General features: G+C 42.9%; 1 protein-coding gene across 1 annotated transcript in view; it reads right to left on the bottom strand.

The window, feature by feature from the left end:
• TRAF5 (TNF receptor associated factor 5) overlaps positions 1-23310 on the bottom strand; it is a 579796-nt gene that overhangs the window by 140926 nt on the left and 415560 nt on the right. The window contains exon 7 of the mRNA XM_069608517.1: positions 6055-6129. Within this exon, the coding sequence (XP_069464618.1) occupies positions 6055-6129 (75 nt within the window). The remainder of the gene's footprint in view (positions 1-6054; positions 6130-23310) is intronic.

The raw sequence follows: 23310 nt of genomic DNA, 5'->3' as shown, positions 1-23310 counted from the left end.
AGGTTAACGACCTGATCCTAAATTCATCAAAAACAAAAATAATGATTCTTGAAAAAACCACAATACAAAATGAAAAATCAAAATGGGCTCTGGCGGGAGAGAGATTGGAGAAAGTAAAATCATTCCGATATCTGGGAGTCACGATCAACACAAACCGCTTTGAAACTCCCATGCAGGAATCCTTGATCGCCAAGACTAAAATCATGATGACACAAGCTCGATTGATGGACAAAAAATATGGAAAATTCTCATTAAAACCAGTGCTGAACTTCTACACAGCGAAAGCTGTACCCGCCATTACTTATGGTGCAGAGGCGATGCTCATGATTCCGGAGCGAATATGGCTGAAGCTGGAAGGCTTATTTTGGAGGAAAATTCTAACACTCCCAAATTCTACCCCGATGGCTTCTATCCGCAGAGAAATCAATGTCATCTCTTTAAAAGGAAGAGTCAAGCTAAACACTCTAATGCTGAGCTGGAAAATTAGGCTTTCCTCCGAGAAGATCTTCAAGGTAATAAAGGAAGAACTCAACAAAGGAGAGAATAACATTCTAGCCTCTTGGGAGCAAAGAAACACGGAAATCCTCGATGAAATCGGAAGCTCATGGGAAGAATTGGAAACTAACCCCGCCAGAACAATAAAAAAATTCAAACAAATGGATTGGATTAATACGCTGGAAGAAGCGGCTAAATACAAACTGACTGCAGATCTTCCAGTGAACCAACAAAAACAGAATGAACCCATGAGCTATCTACTACAAGGGCCTAGTAAGCAAATTAGAAATACATTTCTAAGGGCTAGGCTGAATCTCTTACATACGAAAGAAATCTTATTCATCAGGAGTTCTGCTCCTAACAACCTCTGCAGATTCTGCAACAAACCAGAAACAGTAGAAACCCTGAGGCACCTTTTGCTGTCATGCCCGGAACTGGCCGCAAAAAGAATGACACACATGGGACACTTATCCAAAAACAGCAGGTGCGGAGAGGAAGAATACTGGTGGACCATCCTGATGTCAGGGGCAAACGTAAGAGCAGTATCTGCAGTCGGTCAGTTCCTCCAGAATATAAATCTGAAGAAAGAAGAGGCAACCTGAGAGCTACCGGGAAAACTAAAATCTCTACCCGACCAGGCGGTGAAGCGGAAAAGAGAAGCCCTTTCATGTTCACACCATTTGTAAAAACTGTGAAAACAGTTGAATCAAAAAAAATAAATAAATAAATAAATAACCGGTTCTATGGGTTTTACCCACTTTGAGAGTCTGCAGCCATCACTGTTTGCTCACTGTACCTTTCACAAAGGAGGAATATCAATTTGCATATCAGTCTTTGTCCCCCCCCAACAAGGGCAGTCCAGCACCGAAATGCCAGGCAAACCTCCTTTGAACAAGAGTACCAATAGCAACCCTAGAGAGGGGCGCTTGCTACCTTTTTTGTATTTTTTCAAGGAACTTGGGGTTGGTCACCCTAAGTTACCTGGGGGAACCCAGACGTGGACCCCTTGCTCACTGTGCTCAGAGAGGCACAGCTCCACCTCACTGATGAGACTCAACAAGACTGAAACACGTGTCTGGGGTTGCTGTTGGTAATCTTATTCAAAGGAGGTTTGCCTGTCATTTCGGTGCTGGACTGCCCTTGTCGGCGGGACAAATACTGATATGCAAATGGATATTCCTCCTTTGTGAAAAGTACAGTGAGCAAAAACCGATGTCTGCGGACTCTCAAAGTGGGTAAAAACCACAGAACATGTTATCATGCCATGTTTTTACTAGAGAGGGGCGCCTGCTACCTTTTATGTACCTTATCCTTAATAGAGTTCTAGTTTTTCTTATACTGGGGTCTCTGCGGCCAACCGGGATCAATCTCCCGCTGGTGGCCACCCCGATGCTTTTCCAACACACTTTGTTGTCATCACTTTTCTATCAGTTCTACCGCTCCCACTTCATTTCTCGCACAGATCCCCCCTTTTGGGAGCTCTATTTCGCTCACTTTTGATGTCCGCGCACAGCTCCCCTCTTTGCAAACACTTCCTGTCTTTACACAGAGTCATTCGAGAACATGTAATCAGACACGCAGCCACTCTGCCACAATGTATCCTTGTAATTCAATTTGTCAATGTCACCCGACACGTCTCCAGTCTTATGCGTTTGGGCTGCAACATTGTATCTTGCTCGCTTACTTTGATACACACCGGGGTCTCAATACGCTTCACTCACCAGTGGAGTTTTCTTTGTTCTTGGGTTAACGTCTGTTATCTGAGGTCAGGGTCTCCCCACCTGCCCCTCAGATACTCCTGGCCTCCTGTCCTGGCCCAGGGGAACAAGCATTTCTTCATTTTATCAATGTAACAAGGGATCAGCATGGTTTACGGCTCCCTTCTTTGGACTTCTCTTCTTTGCTGAAAACAGGGGTCATTAGCCATGCTTCTCCCGGATGCTTCCTCACAAAGACCCTAAGCGTCTTCCGTCCCCATTTCTTTCAGCTGGTCCTGGGCAGCCACGGCTCCTCAGCTCTCCTCCCAACTCGCTCTCTTTGCTGAGTGCTAGTGTCCCTTTTATACTCCCCTGACGACTTGATAGGCTGCAGGTGGGCATGGTTGATTTCAATTGCCTCACCCTGCCTGGCATTGTAAGTGGGACATGGCCTATGAAGATGCTGATGTGCCTCTATCTGTATCTTCTTCGTCCCAGTAGCATAGTGGTGTTTCTCATAGGAAATCTGTACTCCTCTTCATTTCCTCTTCTTCGTCACAGTACGTTAATGATACTTGGGAAAAGAATGTTGTGTTTCTTAATACATTCTATGAAGGCTGGGGGTGGGGAAGGTTTAGTAGGTCACTGTCAAGGAAGGGGGGATACCATGTCTCTGGTCTAGGGATGTTCTTAGGATAGGAAATTGGTATTTGTTCTTTCACTCTGGTCGCCTCCGTAAATGAGGTTAACAGGGAATGCAAATATTGGTTCTCACAGTAGTTTACGATATCAAAGGGAGGGGAGGAGAAGTCTGGGTTATAGTTAGAAAAGGGGGTTTTACATCACTTGCTTTCCTTCGAGTGTGAGTGTTCGACAGAAGATCTTGGGGTAGGGTAGAACGTGTGTGATGATATTCTATGACAGTAGAGGGGAGGTAGGATAGATCAGGATTAGGAAAAGGGGGATGCCAGATCTCATCTTTGGGATTCCGCTTCCGTTCTTCAAAGACCCTCCATCCCAGTAGTATCCCTTTGCAGACTCAGCCCCGGGGTCGGGATCTGGCAACTTTGCCTTTCCCCAGGTTACCTGAGGGAGGTATTAAGTGGGCTAAATGTGAGAATGCCCTCAGATTTCATCTCACAAGAGACAGGCTTTGCTTGTTTCTTAAAGGAGACGACCTCAGAGGTCTGTTGCAGTGTCAGAGGATGTTGCATTCCAACTAGTATTCCTAACATGTGCAATAAATACACTTTTGATTCAGTTAACTTTCTTAGGGGAAACAAAGAGTTGCTGTCGTCGGAGTATTCTAAAGAATATGTTCAGATTTAAAAGGAAACATTCCAGACAATACAGCCCATAAAAGACTGGCTTGGGCTGGGTGGAAAGGTATATTTTATGTAACACTATTGTTTTTTTTCTTCAACTAACTCTTACAAACATTCACTTACATTTCTATATTTTAAAACTTTTTAAATGGTGTACCAAATTTGATTCTGATAGCCAGCTGTGCGATGTGGCTTTCTATCCACGACTTGTGAGCCCAGTTTAACTGCATGAAATGGGTACAATTGGCCACCACTCCTCCCTCCTTCTCTGCCTCTCCCCAGATGAGGTTTCTAGACAAGTCTGATCTATGAAAGTCTTGTCAAAACAGGTTCACCCCTGCTCCTCCAAAACCGTTAAGGACCACATTGACACGTTGGCTCCTGCTCTGGCTGTCTTCTGCAACCACTCCATTGCCACTGGAGTCTTCCCTTCCCACCCTGAAGCACTCCCTTGTGCACCCTCTTCTTAAGAAACCCTCTGCCGACCGGTCCTGCAAGGCTAACTATTGCCCAATCTCCATCACTCCTTTCCTGGGCAAACTCCTGGAAAAGCTGGCCATCTCCCAACTTAATCTTCATACTGAATCTGTTGGTCGTCTCCATGACCATCAGTCTGGCTTCAGAGCTGCAAGAAGCACGGAAACTGCTCTCCTGAACATCAGTGAACATCTGCTCTCCAACCTCGAATACAACACCCCCTGTGTCCTAATCTTACTTGATCTCTCTTCTGCCTTTGACACGGTCAACCATGCCATTCTGCTCAACTGTCTCGCTGATAACCCGGGTATCACTGATCAGGCCCTGGCTTAGCTGACCTCTTTCCTCTCTGATCGACCCTCCAGGTCCAACTTGGGTCCTTCCTCTCCTCTCCTCTATCTCTAGCTGTGGTGTTTCCCAGGGGTCTAACCTTTCTCTCTGGCTGTTCAACCAATACCTAGCACTTCTTACCCACCGTATTGCTGCTCTCTGCCCCAACTTTCAGTGCTATGCGGATGACACTCATTTTCAGGCTCTCTTCCACCACTTCTTCTCCTTCTCTCATCTCTGACTGTCTGTCTGCTATCCAGGAGTGGTGTGCCGCCAATGATCTCTGCCTCAATGCCAGTAAGACAGAGATTCTCCTAATCGGCACACCTTCTCCCTCCTTTCCTGTCACTCTCTGGCCGACCTCTCTTGGCACTCTTCCTACTCCCACCTGTAAGGCTAAAAACCTCAGGGTCATCTTCGACTCCACTCTCTCTTTCTTTCCTCACATCTCTGACGTCTCTAGGAAGTCACGCTACCAGCTGCACCTCCTCAGAGGTATTCTTCCTTTCCTCTCACTGTCTCCAGAGCTCTGGTTAACTCTAGGCTGGACTACTGCAACAGCCTCTTTCTAAATCTGCCTGATTCTACTCTCTGCCCTTTGCAACTCATCCAGAACCGGACTGCAAGACTTGTCCATGGCCTCAGGCCCAGGGATCGTATCTCTCCAGGACTGAAATCTCTGCACTGGTTCCCAGTGGCTGCGAGGATTAAGTTCAAAACCATCTGCATTGTCCACAATACCTTCAACTCTCTCTTCCTAAATATCTTCCTTCTCGAGCTCTTCGCACATCCGCCTCCAACTCCCTCAGGGTCAGTCGCTTCTCCAAGCAATGAGTTGGTGGTAGATCCCTTTCTTCGGCTGGGGCCGCCCCCTGGAACAGCCTCCCTGCCTCCCTGAAACTTGAGGAGAACCATCTACGGTTCCGGAAGCACCTCAAAACCTTTATCTTTGCTTCTGCTTTCTCTCCTCCTCTCCCCTGCTGAACTCCTGGCTATAACTAAAACTGCATTGGTCACCTGGCTACCCTCTGATCTCGGACCCAGATCCCCTCCCCTGCCAGTTGCACACCTGCACTGACTCCCTCGCAACCCCCGCACTTGGGGACTGTTTTCTGTATACCTACAGTCCCCTACCAGCACTTGACACCTGATGTCTGCACTTACCCTTGCACTTGCCACAAGCTGGCCGCACGTTTTACTTATCGCTTTTATTTATTCTATTTATTTTTACTGTCAATCCCATGTACCGCGCTGCCCCCTTCCGCCTGCACTTTTCCCCTTCCCTCTTCCCCTGCACTTGCATGATCTCAATGTCACCTGGCCTAGTAAGATCGTTGTCTCAGTCTTCCATCTGTTCCCCATCCCTTGCCTCGTCACACCTTGAAACACTTGTGTATAGGCACGTTATATAAATGCCAAATCATATCATGCTATGACAGGTTCTTTTTCTTTACCAATTCATACATGAAAAGCAATAAGGATTGTCATTAAGGAAAGGTCACAGTGGATTCTGGTTGCGGTTATGCTTGGGGATAAGTAACGTAGATGGAGCACCAATTGATGCCACCAGCAATCTCACCAAACTAAACAGCTCTGCACTTAAAGAGTCACTAGCAGACAATGTATGTACCTCATAATCCTTATTCCAACAAACATATCCATGAGTCATGAATGAGAAAGGTCAGAAAAGAGGATAATGTCTATAGATTTGAATAGTGACTTCACCATACCTTTACCAGGCACCCATAACTCTTGAAGGGACATTCTATTTCTGCTTCAATACACACAGAGAGGTGCTCATCACCCTGCAAAGACAACAACAAGACATCCACAATAAGAACAATTTGATAATGAGTTGAACCAAGAAAATAGATTTATGACATAAAACCCCCTTACATATGATGGGGGACTAGGGAAGCAAGTAGAAGGGCTTTGCTGTCTGTATTTTATGGGCATGGCTTCAACATGCTCACCACAAGGCTTGCACATTCCAGACATATACCCCCTGGTGCAGCAAACACCTCCATCTAGCTCTCCTTTCACCGCTATGCCCTGTAGAATACAGTTGAGTACCACGATAAATTCAGTACCATTGTATACATGGTTCCTCCTCCTTTTCGTTCTCATGCCTACCTAAGCATTTTATCCATCCTCTGCCCTCTTTCCTGCGATTTACCCGACTTTGCTCCTCCCTACCACTACTGCATGTTCCATCATACTCGTCCCTTACCTCTTACAGGGAAAGCACTTTGCCATAAACTATGTAAGAAGGTGCTATAGAAATCTAAAGCAATATTTTTTGAAAATTATAATTTTAAAAGAAAAGAGAACAAAATCCCTTACAGGTAAGTGAACTTTGTAAAACAAGATACTACAATGTTATTGTGTACGTAGAAACCTTTTTTAAAACAAGTGCTTTAGAATGAAGTCCTTCCTAGAAAATAAAATGCATTAAAAGTTAAGGAAGCAGTTTTCTGACCAGCAAGGTCTGAAACAGAAGGATACTATTAGATTGTGTTTGGGCCAATCTGTAGTGGGACAGTTACCTTTTTTGCACGCCTACACTCCTTTGAATGTCCCAGAACAGAGTGTGAGATACAAGGTTAACTACTGATGGGAAACTTTGGCTCATGGTCAGACTGATGAGAGATGATTGACTAATTGGGAAAGTGGGGAGTAATCGGGGAGTAATTTGATGTGACTCAAGCACCTGGTTTCGTTTTGCTTATGTGCTGCTAGCCGAGCCGAAAGTAGGAATGCCAACCCATCAGTGGGTCTATGGGGCAACCTACTGTACAATGTTGCATAGAACAATCCGCTGCCATTTTGTCTACTATAATCATGTCTGGAGTTGTCCCACAAGAGACATTTAGTAATGAAGAGTCCCTGGTATAAGGAATTCAAGGAATAAATTCAGCAGCACTAGAGTCTGACCAATACCCGGGGACCGAGACTGAAAAAGCAGATCAGCAGGCTGCTTCTGGGGGTGTCTTGCTGTGAATGTAGTTCAGCGACAACACTGGTTCAGTGAGGACCCCAAAACCGTTGGGGAGGACTGTTATTGAAGATTTGGTGATTTGGAGATTGAGGCTTGAAAGGCAATTTGGCGGTGCTAGTCCATGCAGGGTTCAATCATCATCCTTGGACACAGGATCTGGCTTGTGAGGATTGGGTTGGCTAGGAGAGACCTCCCAAGGAAGAATTAATATTATAGAAAAATTACACTGGAGAGGTATCGAAGAAAAGACAAAATGGCGGGCACCACCTATATGTCAATCTCTTTCATTCAATTATTTCATTATTCTCCAAAAGAAAATTAAATCTTTTTTTGAGGTGCAGACCGAGAAAAACCCCATAGACACCTGGGTACATAAACAATCTATAGCAAAAAGCAGGGTGAGCCACACCCTGCCAAACGGTCGCTCTCTCTTTGTGTGCCTCTGATAGAGATTGCAAATACTTAGTTAATGTATGTGAAGCATATTCCGTGAATTTAAATTCAGGTTGAGTGAGTATATTTTGAATTAGTTGTTAATTACTAAGTTAATTCGTATTGTTACTTAGTATTAGTAATAACATTGTATCCTAATAAGGAAGATAGCAAATGACCATGCTAGGTTGATATATCCATGAGAACTTTAATTTTGCCAATGCATTTCGGAGAATACACTCTCCTTCATCAGGGCCGTTCTCTCTACTAGCCATCATAATTACCATCATAATTACAATTACAGCGATTGAGCGTCAGAAATAAATCAATTGCAAACATCACATGTATGTGCATTTAAATAATATATGGTAGTTGCATATACCAGAATATCAATAATTCGTTTGTGAGGAAAAGATCAACAATTGCATATATATGCATTACATACCATCATTCCAATCATCCATTGGTGAATAAAAAGTAACAGAAAAGGCAAAAAGTAAAAAGAAAAGAACAGCAAATCAGCTTTGACATACAGCCTTGATATACATCACGTATACTGAAATGTGTTACTTCAGAGATTATACATATTTCCAAATACCTGAACGTAGGCTGCTGTGCATATGCAGTCCGTTCAATATCACGATTCCTAAAGCATAATTGATCTTCATTTACAAAATGGTTCAGATAAACTATTGGGTGGCCTGTTTTTTGAAAACACGAGCAAAACACTTACTTACAAGTAGATGTGTCTGCCGTGTTCATATAACGGGGGAGGTGTTCAAGATTTGAGTTAATGGCCTTAAAGGAATTCGTAAACGTTCAATTAGTGTTTTGACAGCGGTTGTATCTGTCAAAGCGGTTGTAAACTGTACTATTTCCTCTAAGTAACGTCCTCTGCTTACCTTCTCCCTCGTTCCTTCGTCTTTGAACCTTGCAGGACGAGCAAGCGTCCCGCTGTCAGCTGCTTTTAAGCGTTGTCATAGTTACAGGCAGAAGACGTATGAGTCAGACTCGCCCGTAGGCGTGTCATGACTCAGCCGTCTTAGGGCCCAGCCTCGCTAGTTAAGCGAATGCCGGGACGTGCCTGCTACTAATGTATACATTATTTCTTAAGGGAACTATGTGTGGTGATTCAGGGTACATTTCGTGTATTTATGCTGCGCGTGAGTGTCCAAGCCAACTTTGGAACATTCACGTAGAACTCCCAGTCCTGGTATAGCCAATTGCCAATATGCTAATTTGCAGGCATGTGTTGCATTACTACTTAGTTAACAAAATCATCATATGCATTTGGGAGGCTTCAATGATGTATCCCTAGAGTTAAACCTATCTATACCGCCACTAATATGGGCATAGTGTGATTTTAGCATGTGAACAAAAGAGCAACATATGATGGTCCAGTTTTATAGCGCAATGCAATAGATTACACAAGTGTGTCTTGATTGCCCCTCATTATCTAATGTAAATGCAAAAAGTTAATGCTTGTCATGCATAGGACGATATCATTGCTCAAAGGTTGCAATAAATACCAACATCACTGGCGAATGACATACAGTAAAATCACCCTGTGTGCTGGATTGGTATCAATGTCCGCAGGTTACCACTGCATGTCTCAATGGTACATAGGTGATATTATCATCTCCACACACAAGTTTTTACTCATATTAAACTGGATCACATGCTTAGTACTACATGTTTACATTTACCTCTTATAAGCCTCAGGGAAATCAGTTCAACATTTGTTCACCTAAACGAAAATGTACCGTTTTTAGCAAATTTATAAGTGACATTGGTATCAGCCGCAGATAGATCAGTTCAACATTAGTTCACCTTAAACGAACATGTACTGTTTTTAACATATTTACAAATAATATTGGTAGTTAATCTCTTCGTTTCATACTCCCCAGTTTGTCTCTTTGGCCCAACCTGGTATTGACATCCTCATGTGGATTCCTCATTTTCACTACTTCCAAGATTTGGAATCTTATCTGTGACAAATCATGTTTATTTTTTTACCCAATGTCTCGCTACTGTCGAGTTCATATTGGTGTTTCTTATGCATGAGCAGGGGATCATTCCAACGTGTCTTAGCCATTCTGTTCGTTTTGCCCACATAGTGCATGCCACAAGGGCATTTACTAATGTACATGATATTGGTGCTGTCACATGTAGCAAAATCCTTAAGTTTAATCTTCTGTCCAGTGCGTGAATGGCTAACAGTATCTCCTTTGGTAACAAAGTTACAGTTCGTACAGTGAAGACGTGGAAAAGTTATTTTCCTTTTAGTGCTAGGACTTTTTATTGGTGGTCTGGTAGATACAAGTTCATCATGCAAATTTCTACTCCGTTGGTAGGCAAATGTTGGTAGTTCTTTAAATAAATGTTGCACCCTTGTGTCACATGTTAGTATGCGCTAGTTATTTTTGATTATATTTTTAATCTGTTGGCTGTGTGTTGAAAATTGGACACATACACTAAATTGGGTGGATCCTTATTCTTCTCTGTGGGATTCAGAAGAGTTTCTCGACTTATACAGTTGACCCTCTCTGTTGCTTGATATATATCTTCTTCTGTGTACCCTCGTGTTTGGAATTTCTTGCACACATCCGCATGTTCTCTCTCATATTCAGAAGGATCACTAACAATTCTTTTGATGTGTAGCTGACAGCGGGGCGCGTGTATGTCCTGCAGAGTTCGAAGACGAAGGAACGAGGGAGAAGGTAAGCAGAGGACACAACTTAGATGAAATAGTACAGTTTTCAACCGCTTTTACAGATAAAACCGTTTTCAAAACACTAACATGAACGTTTACAAATTCCTTTAAGGCCATTAACTCAAATCCTGAGCACCTCCCCCGTTATATGAACACGGCAGACACATCTACTTGTAAGTAAGTGTTTTGCTCGTGTTGTCAAATAACAGGATACCCAATAGTTTGTCTGAACCATTTTGTAAATTAAGATCAATTATGCTTTAGGAATCGTGATTTTGAACGGACTGCAAATGCACAGCAGACTACGTTCAGGTATTTGGAAACATGTATAATCTCTGAAGTAACACATTTCAGTATAAGTGATGTATATCAAGGCTGTATGTCAAAGCTGATTTGCTGTTCTTTTCTTGTTTTTTCTTTTTGCTTTTTCTGTTACTTATTATTCACCAATGGACGATTGGAATGATGGTATGTAACGCATTTATATGCAATTGTTGATCTTTTCCTCACCAACAAATTATTGATATTCTGGTATATGCAACTACCATATATTATTTAAATGCACATACATGTGATTTTTGCAATTGATTTATTTCTGACGCTCAATCGCTGTATTTGTAATTATGATGGTAATTATGATGGCTAGTAGCGAGAACAGCCCTGATGAAGGAGATTGTATTCTCCGAAATGCATTGGCAAAATTAAAGTTCTCATGGATATATCAACCTAGCATGGTCATTTGCTATCTTCCTTATTACGATACAACGTTATTACTAATACTAAGTAACAATACGAATCAACTCAGTAATTAACAACTAATTCAAAATATATTGACTCAACCTGAACTTAAATTCATGGAATATGCTTCACATGCATTAACTAAGTATTGGTAACCTCTATCAGAGGCACACAAAGAGAGAGCGACCATTTAGCAGGGTGTGGCTCACCCTGCTTTTTGCTATAGACTAGAGAAGAGTCGGTCATGGGAGGACAAGGAAGGAGAAATTGGTGGTGCGTTTGCTGAAACAAAGGCAGCGCAGGAGGGCCCATGAAGCTTCCCGGTCACGGGAGATGCAATCAGGTTGTCGGTCCTGGGTTGAAGATTCTCATAGCAGTTCAGCACAGTCTTAAAAGTCTTGGCTGAAAAAAGGCACTATTCTGGATCTTGCAATACAGGCACAGTAGGAAGCTGTGATCCAGTTGTCCCCACCGGATCTTGGAAAAAGGGACACAGCTCTTTCTGGTCGGCTTGGAGAAGCAGAGCTTTGCAGTCTGGTTCTTCTGAGCGGCAAAGGTTGCTGGTGCAGAACTTTGGTTCTTCCTCTGGCAGTAGGACTTGCATGAATGCAGATGTAGAGTTTTAGCTATAGACAAAGGGAGTGGGTGACATAACAGTCTGTTTCTATCCCCCCTGGGAGTCTAGGAACAGTCAGCAACAAACAGTCAACCAAAGGGGTTGGCGGCCAATGGCAGAGCATCTTTCCAAGATAACCCAGGCATTTTGGAAAGGTCCCTAGCACTTGAGATACCCCCTAGGTTCCCCTGAGCACTTGCCTAGCCCCTGGGGCCTTGCCGTCCCCCTCCATCTATGTCCCTGCACTTATTCCCCCCCACCACTCCCTACCCCCCCTGGACTTCTTGTATCTGCACTTGCACAATCCGAATGTCACAAGATCTAGTAGGACCATTATTATTGTTTTGGATTCCCTGCCACCCCCACCCCCCTTTTTTGCCTTGTGGCAACTGGAAAAACGTTCTGCTGTATTGTGCGCCTTATAAATACTCTAAAAATAAATGAAATAAATAAACATTCTTACTATGGTGGTTAAGGCACCTTTATATCGGGCAGTGATGTAAAAATTCACTTTTACATTTCTTATATGATGTATGGTTATCAAGTGGGTTCCATGTCATTTCGCCGACAGGCATTTTTACAACTGCCTTTTTTACGTGGACACTATTACAAAAAACAATCTAAATTATTTTTCTCTTTTTTGGGTGGGGGCCACCCAACCCCACTCCCCCACCTATTTTTAACTATTCCCGACCCCAACCCCTTATCTGCCCTTTCCCGCCCTCGAAAATTTCAATGACTATTTCATAATAGTGTCCACGTAAAAAAGGAAATCGTAAAAATGCCTGTCGATGAAACGACGGTATACCATCAAGTAACCTTTAGCATTCATACAAACACAATAAGATTTCAAGTTAATTACATAAACATAATGTTATTTTAAATAAAACAATTAAAACCGTAAAATGCTAGAGTTTGAAATCAAAGTTCACAACCGCTTTTATCCTTAACTCTAGAGTCCCTAGCATATAGAATCTAGGGACAAGGACAATCATCTAAGGGAAGCATGGTATTCCAACCCTTTACCCACCTTCCACACATGCAACTATCCCTTACACCCCACCTACATGTTGCCCAACCACCCCATGTATGTGTCTAGGGATGTAGGTCTGACCTCTACTAAGATGAGGAAGAGGGCAGATGACCCAAGTAAAGCCTATAAGACTGAGACGACGAAGAGGCACTGAGCCATGAAGAATACCATGGTAATCACCATTCTACCTTTCCACTGAGGCGGTACTTGGAGGTTAAGATAAAAACTGACAATAGACTTACAGAACTGTCTGAGCTGACTGAGAAGCAGTAGGAACTGCCTTGGCGAGAGCCGGTGGGCAGAGAAACACCTGCGCAGTCCTCAGAACGACCGCAAACACTCAAGGAGGATTGGCAGAGCGCCCAGAGGCTCGCAAAGGTAAAGGGCTAGATGCTGATGCCAGTGCAACCCATACACCAAAAAGAAGAATCTTCCTCGTGACAGTACTTGGCGCGAGAGAAGCCAAGTTGGCCAGAATGAAGCTGAAGAGAAAGCATGGTCTGGGACTCATATACCAAAACAAGGTATCTTCCTCGTGACAGTACTTGGTGAGAGAGGGAGCCAAGTTGGTCACAACGATGCGGAAGAGAAAGCAGGGTCTGGGACCTACATACCAAAATGACGTATCTTCCTTGTGACAGTACTTGGCAAGAGAGGGAGCCAAGCTGGTTGGAACGAAATAGAAGCAGTGTCTGGGACCCACATGTAAAAAGAAGGTATCTTCCTCATGGCAACGCTTGGCAAGAGAGTGAACCGAGAGGGACAGACCAAAGCGAGGGAGAAGAGGGTCTGAGATCCATCCAGCATTGTAAACAAAGCCTGAGAAAAGGCCAGGGGGAAGGGAATCATTCCTCCTGGCATTGTGAACTGCTAAGTAACCCTAGGAAATGGTATGGGGAAGGGGGACAGCCCCGCTGGCATAGTGAACTGCAAAATAAGCCTGAGAAAAGGTCAGGGGTAGCGAGTCATTCCACTGGCATTGTTAAAGTACTGAGAGCAATATACCTGGGTTTTATCTTGAATGTCCATGTTTTATGATTGTTTCACAATCAAAAGAAACATATTTTGACAATGTTTTAAGGTAGTGGGCATGAGGTTGTTGCTATAACATTAATGATCTTGGCTGGGATATAGAACGAGGTCCCGCTGTTAAATCCCCCACAGATTTCTCTTCCTCCTCATCTGAAAACGGACCCTGTGGCTCTTTAAAGTCTGTATAAATCGCATAAGGCACTTCAGAAGGGGAAATAAGAGTAGACAGAACATAAGGCTTCAACAATAAAACTCTGTGCTTGGTTGCCTGAGAGAACACGGGAATGTTAGGCAGAATCATATGCAGTAACCTCTGGGAACACCACACACAATTAAGACTAAAAGTGACAGTACAAATTCACCTTTAGTACAAGCCTGTACTACACAGTAAAGCGGTAGCGATGGCTGAGCAGCCAGACTTCTCAAGAGTAAAGTGAGCAGTACCAATAGTTACACAAAGGACAGCAATTACTATGGTTTAAACAAACACAGACTCAAGGTTTCTGAGTAAAAGAATATACATTTATTTACACATCAGTTATAAAACCTTTCACTATTATCAAGCAGTTGAAAAATCACTATCTTAATACACTATACCACTCCTCTTATGTCCCCTCTCTCGCCTTCAGCTTATCTTACTTCCTGTTCCCCACTCCATTCCCCTTCTTCCCTCATTTATCTCTACTGGCAAATTGTTCTAGTTGCTGTATTGATGGTTTGACTCATATCTTGTAATTGCTTCTATTGTTATTGTATTCTTGTTGTTATAATGTACAGCACTTTGGTGTAAAGCGCTATATAAACAAAATAAACATAAACATAAACATAAGTAAGCAGGGTAATCTAGAAAAAGTAACTACAGTGAGGAAATTATATCAAGAGGCCAGGGCTAAAGTCAAGGGACCTAAGTCTTTGCAGAGGATCACACAGTTCAGAGTAGTTCGCGGTTAAGTCTTTGCCAAGAGTTCAGAGCGAAGTTGGTCAGACGAAAAGTTACTTTAAGGAATGGAGAAGGACAAGCCCTCGGATAAGCAAAAGATTTCAAACACTTTTACCGCAGTCTGAACAGTACCTTAAATGGAGAAGAAGGCTGTAGCTGATGCTGACGTTCCTGGCAGATCATACAGGCTCACGGTTCTTGAAGCGACTGTCGGACTGACACGAAGTAGGAAGACTGGAGGGTCCTGCACTGCCCAGGGAAGAAACCAGCAGCAGAGCAAAGCAACAAATAAAAGGTGCGCTTCTTAAAACCCAAGCAGAGTCCGATCTTCCTGGCTATCCGGTTCACTGTAGCTGTGCACAGCAAATTCGACCAGAGGAGGGCGGCCTGGCTTGCAGTTTGGCGAAATGGTTGTTCCCACCAGCTCAAGGGGAGAATATTCCTTGCAGATCTTCCCTGTCGTCGAAGTTTGAAGATTCGGACCCGCAACAGGGCTTCACCGGGAGGTTCAGTCGTGGCAGAGGTCCTGTTCTGTCAGCTTCTCTTCGGTTCTCTCGATCCAATGGCGACTCTGCCTTCTCAGTCTCAGAGACCTGCTTTTTATGCAGTTTTACCCCATTCTCCCAGTCTGGCTGTCAATCACACAGCAGGGTGGCTGTCCCGGCGGGACAGTCTCCACAGCCAATGATACCAGAGTGCGACATGGGTCTCCAAGGAGACCCTGTGCAGGGAGTCTCAAACCCATCCCTCACATCCTGTCCCCGTCAGACATTCAGGCACCTAAGGAGGGCTTCTGTGTAGAAGCCCGCCAGAGGTCGGTGAACAAAGGAACCAAACCTGTTTTGGCACGCAGAGTAAAACACGAGAAAGACTTTTACAAAAAGAAATGGCGAATAAACCCAACCGGAACCGTATAAAAGTAAATATGGTCCAGCGGGTTTAAGTTCGAGGCTACTAAAATAGCCTAAAACAATACCAAGGCTATTTAAAATAACCGCGGTAGGAAAAGTAGGGTAGTTACCACTGCCACCAGTCAAATCTTAATGAAAGGGGAATGAAACAATGTTCCATGAAAAACAGACAAAAAGGGATGACTATTAACCTTTCCAGAACTCTATGCAAAATAGTTTGTACTGGGTCTGTGATTTTAAAAAGCTAATAAAGTCAATGGCAACTTTACATGTTCTGGGAGACAATAGTCAGTCCCAGAAAATGGAGTTCAGAGTGGGAATTCTGAAAAAGACAACCCTGTGTCACTGCACTGAAGGTGCTGTGTAACAGACAGTAAAAAGATTATGCCTTTGGAGTAGGTGAGGCTCCGCAGTCTATGAACACAAAAATGTTCAACACATACAGCAAAACACATGTAAGAGTTGGATAAAAAAGGCTCACACTCTTACTGGGTGAAAAAAAAAATCCTAGAAATCCAGCAAAGCTGCTGAGGGACTTAGGTAGGTAAGGGAAATTAGCCATTTTGGAGAATTCTCCCTAACAGGGAACATCTGGGCATCTTAGTGTCCTCCACTTTTATTCGCCTTGATGTAGGAGGTGGAGGAATGGTCTTAAGCCATTTTAGTTCAGACATACTACAAACATCAATTTTAGGTAGAGATATGGCCGCCCATGAGGCTACTGCTGACAAGGTGTTTTTTTTTATCAGACTGCCATAGCCAGAGATGCTGATGTTTTCTGTGTCATCAATGATGCAGTCGACATGGAGACCACTAATGGGGTGGTTGATGGTCTCATTGTCAACAAGGTGGTTGACAGTTTTACCATCAAGGATGCAGTCATCATTGAGGTGGCTGCGTGCGGCTTTGTGGCCTCTTTAGTTTTAGTTGATGTCAATAACGAGTGGCTCATTGACTTTGTCAACTATAGGTTCTCAGTCTTGGACGGTGCGCTCAGTGACAATCCTTCAGTGTGCGACTCAGTAGACAAGAGTGTTGAAAGGCCTCAAGAGATCTTTGGTTGTTAGAAGCCCAGGCCGGGTCATTACCCTTCCCCATATTTACCCAGGACACTTTTTTGTGCAATCTGGCCCTTTTTGGATAGGTAATCTTCACAGCAGACCTGCAAAGTTGACCAGTTGCTTAACCTCTCACAGAAGCAGGATCTGAAACCCTAGTCCCCTCACACAGCTAAGACAACAGGCATCTGTGCCCGTCCTTAAGAGTCTTAGTGGAAAAAGATTAGCAAATCTCACAAGCCTGTATGGTCTCGGTAAAGACAATAAAGTCACTAGTCAGTTTTGTCCTCCACATGAACACATTTAGATGACAAGAGGGTCAGCTTTGGAAGAGACTCGTTTTGATGGTGTCTCCTCCTGCCATGGTGAGACTTTGGTTCCGACACCCTTAGGAACGCAAACCCTAAAGGATGAAAGGGTGTGACTCCACCCACCTTTGCAGGGAGCATGCCGTAGATGAAACTGTCCCAAAACTCTTAAACATGATAGATATGATCTTATTTTACGCAAAAGTGTTTTCTTTGGAGTTGCAGACAGAACTGTTAAGCAAGAATAGAGCATTTTAGAGGATTCCCAATCACTAAGCGTGTGGTAAAGAATCTGAAGATGACCTTCAGGGCCGGCTCTAAGGGGCACTGTTATCTATTGGTCAGGGACTAAAAGGCTCAGAATGAAGTTAATGGAGCAGTGAACTCAGTTTTTGTTTGTGTACATGTAAACTGCTTTGTAAATGTACAGAGGATTGCCAGCCTGACAACAGGGAATACTCAACAGCATATGAAAGATCCAATTCTGGAGAAAGGTTGTTTAGTCATGAATACATTTTATGGTGTAGAGGAGCAGTTGGATGCATTTTCCCCAACACACGCCCCTTGACCCCCGTCATATTGGAACAGTAGGAGAGGAGCCCTAAATGGGACCCCATGTGTTATGCCTATACCGCTTTGAGTGTATGAGAGACGATATGCACTCAGACATCCGCATCAAATGTACCTTTGTACTGAGAGAGTTGAAGGATATCGTGTGGAAGGATATCGTGTGGAAGGATGTCAGCTCGCACCATTGGACATCATGAAGTGCTGCGTGAAATCTGACGAGGGCAGAGAGATGTCATGAAGAAGATGTGCGAAGACATACTGAAATGATATGAACATATGAAAGAGTGACGATGTAACTGAAGTGACAAGAGAAACATGTACGAAATGACAAAGTAATCATAAACAAAGGAGATAAAGTAACTTTCTGACCAATAAGTGTAAATACGCAGAAGCCCAACTTAGATGATACATATAGAACCTTGCTATAGAGGAAAATATAAAGTGGCAAGGACAGCCATGATAGGAAAATGGACGTCGGCTCGTGTAAAGATACAATTCAGCTACCTCAGAAACAGACCAGGGGTGCAGAGTCAGGAGACGTAGGAGAATTAGCTTTCAGTGCAATACAAAGAGTCTATGTCGGCCTGGGATCAAGGATGCTATTTTTAAGGAATAATTGCAAAGCACAAAGGGAGGCAGACGGATAAGCCATGGACGTGAGACATATTTCTCTTAGATTAAAGAAGAAGAAAACATTTGAAAGAGCCAAGTATTGGACAATTAACAATGGATAAAGCTCCTACAAGATGGAGTGAGCAAGTTTCTAGGGGCCAATAGGAGCAATGACACTTAGCATAAATGAATAAAATAGCAGTAAGAGGTTGAAATGGACAAATTCGCACTCTCTTCACACATGATTCAGAAGTCGAAAACAAGGGATATTAATTAAGCTGTGGATGAAGATAGTGATGCGCCTACACTCCTTTGAATGTCCCAGAACAGAGTGTGAGATACAAGGTTAACTACTGATGGGAAACTTTGGCTCATGGTCAGACTGATGAGAGATGATTGACTAATTGGGAAAGTGGGGAGTAATCGGGGAGTAATTTGATGTGACTCAAGCACCTGGTTTCGTTTTGCTTACGTGCTGCTAGCCGAGCCGAAAGTAGGAATGCCAACCCATCAGTGGGTCTATGGGGCAACCTACTGTACAATGTTGCATAGAACAATCCGCTGCCATTTGGTCTACTATAATCATTATTATACATAATTAGAGGTAGTTTGAGGTAAGAGGTAGCCAATGGTGTACTAACCCATATGTATTCTATAAGTAGATATGTTACCCTAATTAATTCCTCCCGCCAATAGGTTTTCCAGTTTGCCGCGTAGGATGTAACAGATGATGCATATTGGGGTATAAAAACGTCTGTGTAATCAAGTGTGTGTGTGTGTGAGTGTGCAAGCATCAGTCCGATGTCTGCCAGTTTGCCCTGCTTTATTAAATTGAGAATAAAGTAGTACTTTGCCATATTCTTTAGTATTACTGGTTATTTGGTCCGAGATTTGTATTGGTAATGCCATCTAGCACAAGAGATGCTTCAAGGTGCTAGAGCACAATGCCAAGTCTCCCTGTCTAATTTTGTAATTACAAAATACTTAGGGATGGTGTTCAGGGAAAAAGGAACTCTGATCAATGGGGAGGTGGAAGGACATTATGGTGCAGGCAAGCATGCATGCCAGTTAAAGAGTCAATTAATACAATTATTATTCAGAGAAATTAGAATATGCAATATAAATGGCTAAACAAACATTTGTTACTGAAAAGCATCAATCAGAAGACATAATTGTGGCCAGTGGTCGCGAAGTTCAAATTCGCATCAAACAACAAATTTATCTTGAAGAATGCACACTGATTATAGTTATGCTTCTATGACCTGCAAGGGGTGCTAACTGACTCCAGATTGGCAATGAGGGGGTGGGGGGGTCTCTTTGCAATGTACCATCAAAGGGAGCACATTCTTTATGTAAACATATGTATGCACGTTAATCAAGATTTGTTCTCACAAGGAATAGTCATTTTGTTGTTCCAGTTCAAGGTGCGGGTAGTTTGTTTCTGATAGGTGGGCCACTTACCCCCAGTGGGAATGTCAGTTAGACGTTTAATGATGATTTTTAGAATCAGCGGTGGATTATACGTGGTGATAAAATGAATAGGCAATCGCTCTTCTTTTTAATCATCCTCTGGTTCTCAGAGTTACTTAGCTGCCTGAATTAGTTTAGAAAACACAATTTTTTGTGTTTCCCTCAGACGGTACCGGGCCTAATATCTAATCTCCTGGATATAACTCACAAAAGTGTTTAGTTATTATGTACTATGCATTTAAACATCAGTTTAGCCTGCATTTCAAAGTCAGGAATTCAACCATATCTGTCCCATTCTATTTTCAATGTATATGTTACTTCAACAATAGTTCTATGGAACAACATGTGTTCGGGAAAACAATCTCTTAATAAATCTGAATGCCATTATTGATAGTTGCACCTCTCGAGTGTTTACCACTCAGCGTGTGCTTTAGGTGTTAAAGATTAAGATTAGGACTCAGGCTTTCCCTGTTCTTCCTCCCAGCATCCCTATATCCCCTTTCTCTCACTACCTTCTCCTCCTTCCCCCATTTCCCGTCATCTTTCCCAGTGTCTAGATGCAATCTATTTTGGTGGGCAACACTATATAAGCTCTTAAATAAATGGATGCAATACATGAATCGGCTTCTCCATGATAAAACGTGGTGTGTGTATTTAAATTCATAGAAGGCAGCATATAAACAATTTTCCAAACACAGAGACGCAACCTGGGTCTTGTTGGCAATGTCATTCCCACTGACCTCACTGATCATTAATGTGTCCTGCTTTTGGAAGGACTGTCAACCTAGTGTGGTCCAACTCTTATATATAGAAGAGGTGCCTTGGTTGTTTTCCAACACACTACCCATGGTCTTCACAGAGCTGCGTTAGCAGTCTAACTTGCCTTTTTATCAAGAGAATATATTGCCTATGCGATAGGTGTGGAAGCTGCCTGTATAGTGATTACGACGTTTTCAAACATCTTAAAAAATAGAAAGAATAAATCCACCTAATATTTCAGAGTGATTTATAAAGTACATTGAAGGATAAAAGACAGAGCGATTAGAGTACAATGATTGTAAATATTAAAGCGTCAGAGCCCAAATCTTGGGGCTCTATTGTGTTGCAGGTAACCGCCGCCCAAGTTAGTGGTGCGAACCAAATGCGAGGGCCTCTAATGAGGGCATAGGTCGACCGGCACACAACAGAGCTCGTTAGTAAGGGCTTTAACACTGGGTAAAAAAGGAAGCATCACCTGAGAATTTGGTTGTCGCAGCTTGTCCATGTCTCCTTGACCAGTGTCCATTGTCAACACATCACAAAGGGAAGCTTGAAATGTAGCCTTTACATGTGGTGATTGCATCCTCCATTCAAAGTGTGCCGATTGGGCAGAGAGCTGAAAGCTGTAAAAAGAACAAAGGAGAAGCATAGAATCCAGGCTTCTACTATAGTTAGAGCCTGAATTCCATACTTTCTGAATGTCTAAAATCTTATTAGCACATGGCAGTGGAGGCCATGGGGCCAACCAGCCAATTAGGAAACGCAAAAGCTTTCAGAACTTCCTCAGAGGTGGGAAGCTGCCCTCTTCCCTGATGGTCAAATAATTCCTTCCACCTCCACCAACTACTCCCCTTAGGCCCCCCAAACCTGCACCCCACTTACCTGAGGTCTGTTGGATCCAGGAACACTCACTGTTCCAGTCCTTTCTTGCCACGGCAATGGCCACCATGAAATGGGAAAAGGATGTGTAGTATTCATGGCGACCATTTTAAAAATAACTTTTTTGAAAGTTGAGAAACGGCATATTTGCTTTTTCCCAACTTAATAATAAAAGCTATTAGCAACCTTGAAAGCATGCTGAGTTGCTATAACTATAAACCCCGATTTGTGTCAATTTTGTCACACACAATGTGAAACATTTGATCACAGAATGTGTTGAACTACTACACATACGAATAAGCTATTTTAAAAAGTATTTTTTACATCTTGAAATTCTAACTTCGAATGACTTATAGATGAGATGATTTCATACGGAAAATCAAAGTGTTAGTTATTCAATTGTTAATTATTTGAAATTCCTGAAGCTAGATCTTATGTAAAATTCTATAACCAAAAAAGACTAGCCAAAGGAAATATAGCGAGTGAATATATACTTTGGTTATCTCGATTGTGATCTAATAGAGCAACTGAATTGAATTGATTTTAAACATTTCTAGGTTGTTCAAGTGTACTATGTAAATATTTTATTTTATTGTGTTATATGGAAACAAATGTATATTGAAAAGTTGATGTCTTGGACCAGCTATATAAAAAATAAAAAAAACTATAAACCCCCTCAGTGGGTGGGCACTACCGGTCAAATAATAGTTCCGGGACCATGTTAAGGCCCTTGATTCACTCTGGTCTGTAACTTGACACCCAGGCCATTACCTGACCGGTAATGCCCTCTCATGTCAGGGTTAATTGCTTAATTAACATGACCCAAGATAATAGGTCTTCTCAAGCTGACACAGTCAGGAATGTCCACACGTTCCAGCATTTCCAATTAGATCATCAACATGTTCCACCATTTCCAATTGGATCAATCATAGGCTTACTTTGGGACTGTTTTGCTTCTCCAAATTAATTTCACAACACTTTTTTTATACAATATAATATGGTTTTAACACATCTTTCATACAAACATTTTAATTAATCAAGAACAGACATTAAAAACATTAACATAAAAGCCTATAATCAGTTAGACATCTATATCATCTCCCCTCATTAGAGCTGGGGGGCACCAGAAGAAAGAAGAAACCGAGGAACGAAAATGGGGAGGGGAATAAAATGTGACCTCTAACTGAAAGAAAGGAGTTCATAACAGGACGGGCCGGAGAGTCCCGCTGCGGAAAGACGCTCCAACAAGATGGAAGGGTCGACTGTATCGAAGGCTGCTGAAAGATCTAAAAGGATCAGCACACCAACCCCACCTTGGTCAACCAGACGGACAAGATCATCCAGAGCTGAGACCAAAACAATCACTGTGGCCGTCCTGGCCGGAAACCAGATTGGAATGAGTCAAAGAAGTGGGAGTCCTCCAGAAATGTGCTCAACAAAGGGGAAATAAGAGATTCCAACAGTTTCATAGAGAAAGAAAGAAGAGCGATTGGGCAAAAGTTAGCCGGAGCACAAGGCTGAAGGGTGGGCTTTTTTAAAAGGGCAACAACCAGGGCCAAGTTAAGCTCTGATGGAATCTGGCCAGTGTTACAGAAGGAGTTAACAGCTTGGGCCACCCAATGAGCAATATCAGACATGATATCCGTTAACAGCCCCAAGGGGATAGGAACAAGACGGGAGGCTGACTTAAGTTTAATAGTAGCGAAATTATACCTTTCTGTAGTGAAATCAGGAAAAGAGGACCAGGAATGGAGAAAAGCCGCTGAAACAGCCCAGCGTAAAGGAGCAATAGCCCTAAATTCATAGGAGGAAATGTTTGTGCAAATATCAGTGATCTTCTGAATAAATAAAGCTTGAGAGAGAATTGCAAAAGGCCCGAGAGGGCACCACCCCTGCAACTGCACTGTCACTGGAAGA

The sequence above is a fragment of the Ambystoma mexicanum genome, chromosome 4q (assembly GCF_040938575.1).
Source record: "Ambystoma mexicanum isolate Mex_15411 chromosome 4q, UKY_AmexF1_1, whole genome shotgun sequence".
In the NCBI taxonomy this organism is placed as follows: Eukaryota; Metazoa; Chordata; class Amphibia; order Caudata; family Ambystomatidae; genus Ambystoma; species Ambystoma mexicanum.
This window is presented reverse-complemented; position numbering and strand designations above follow the sequence as displayed.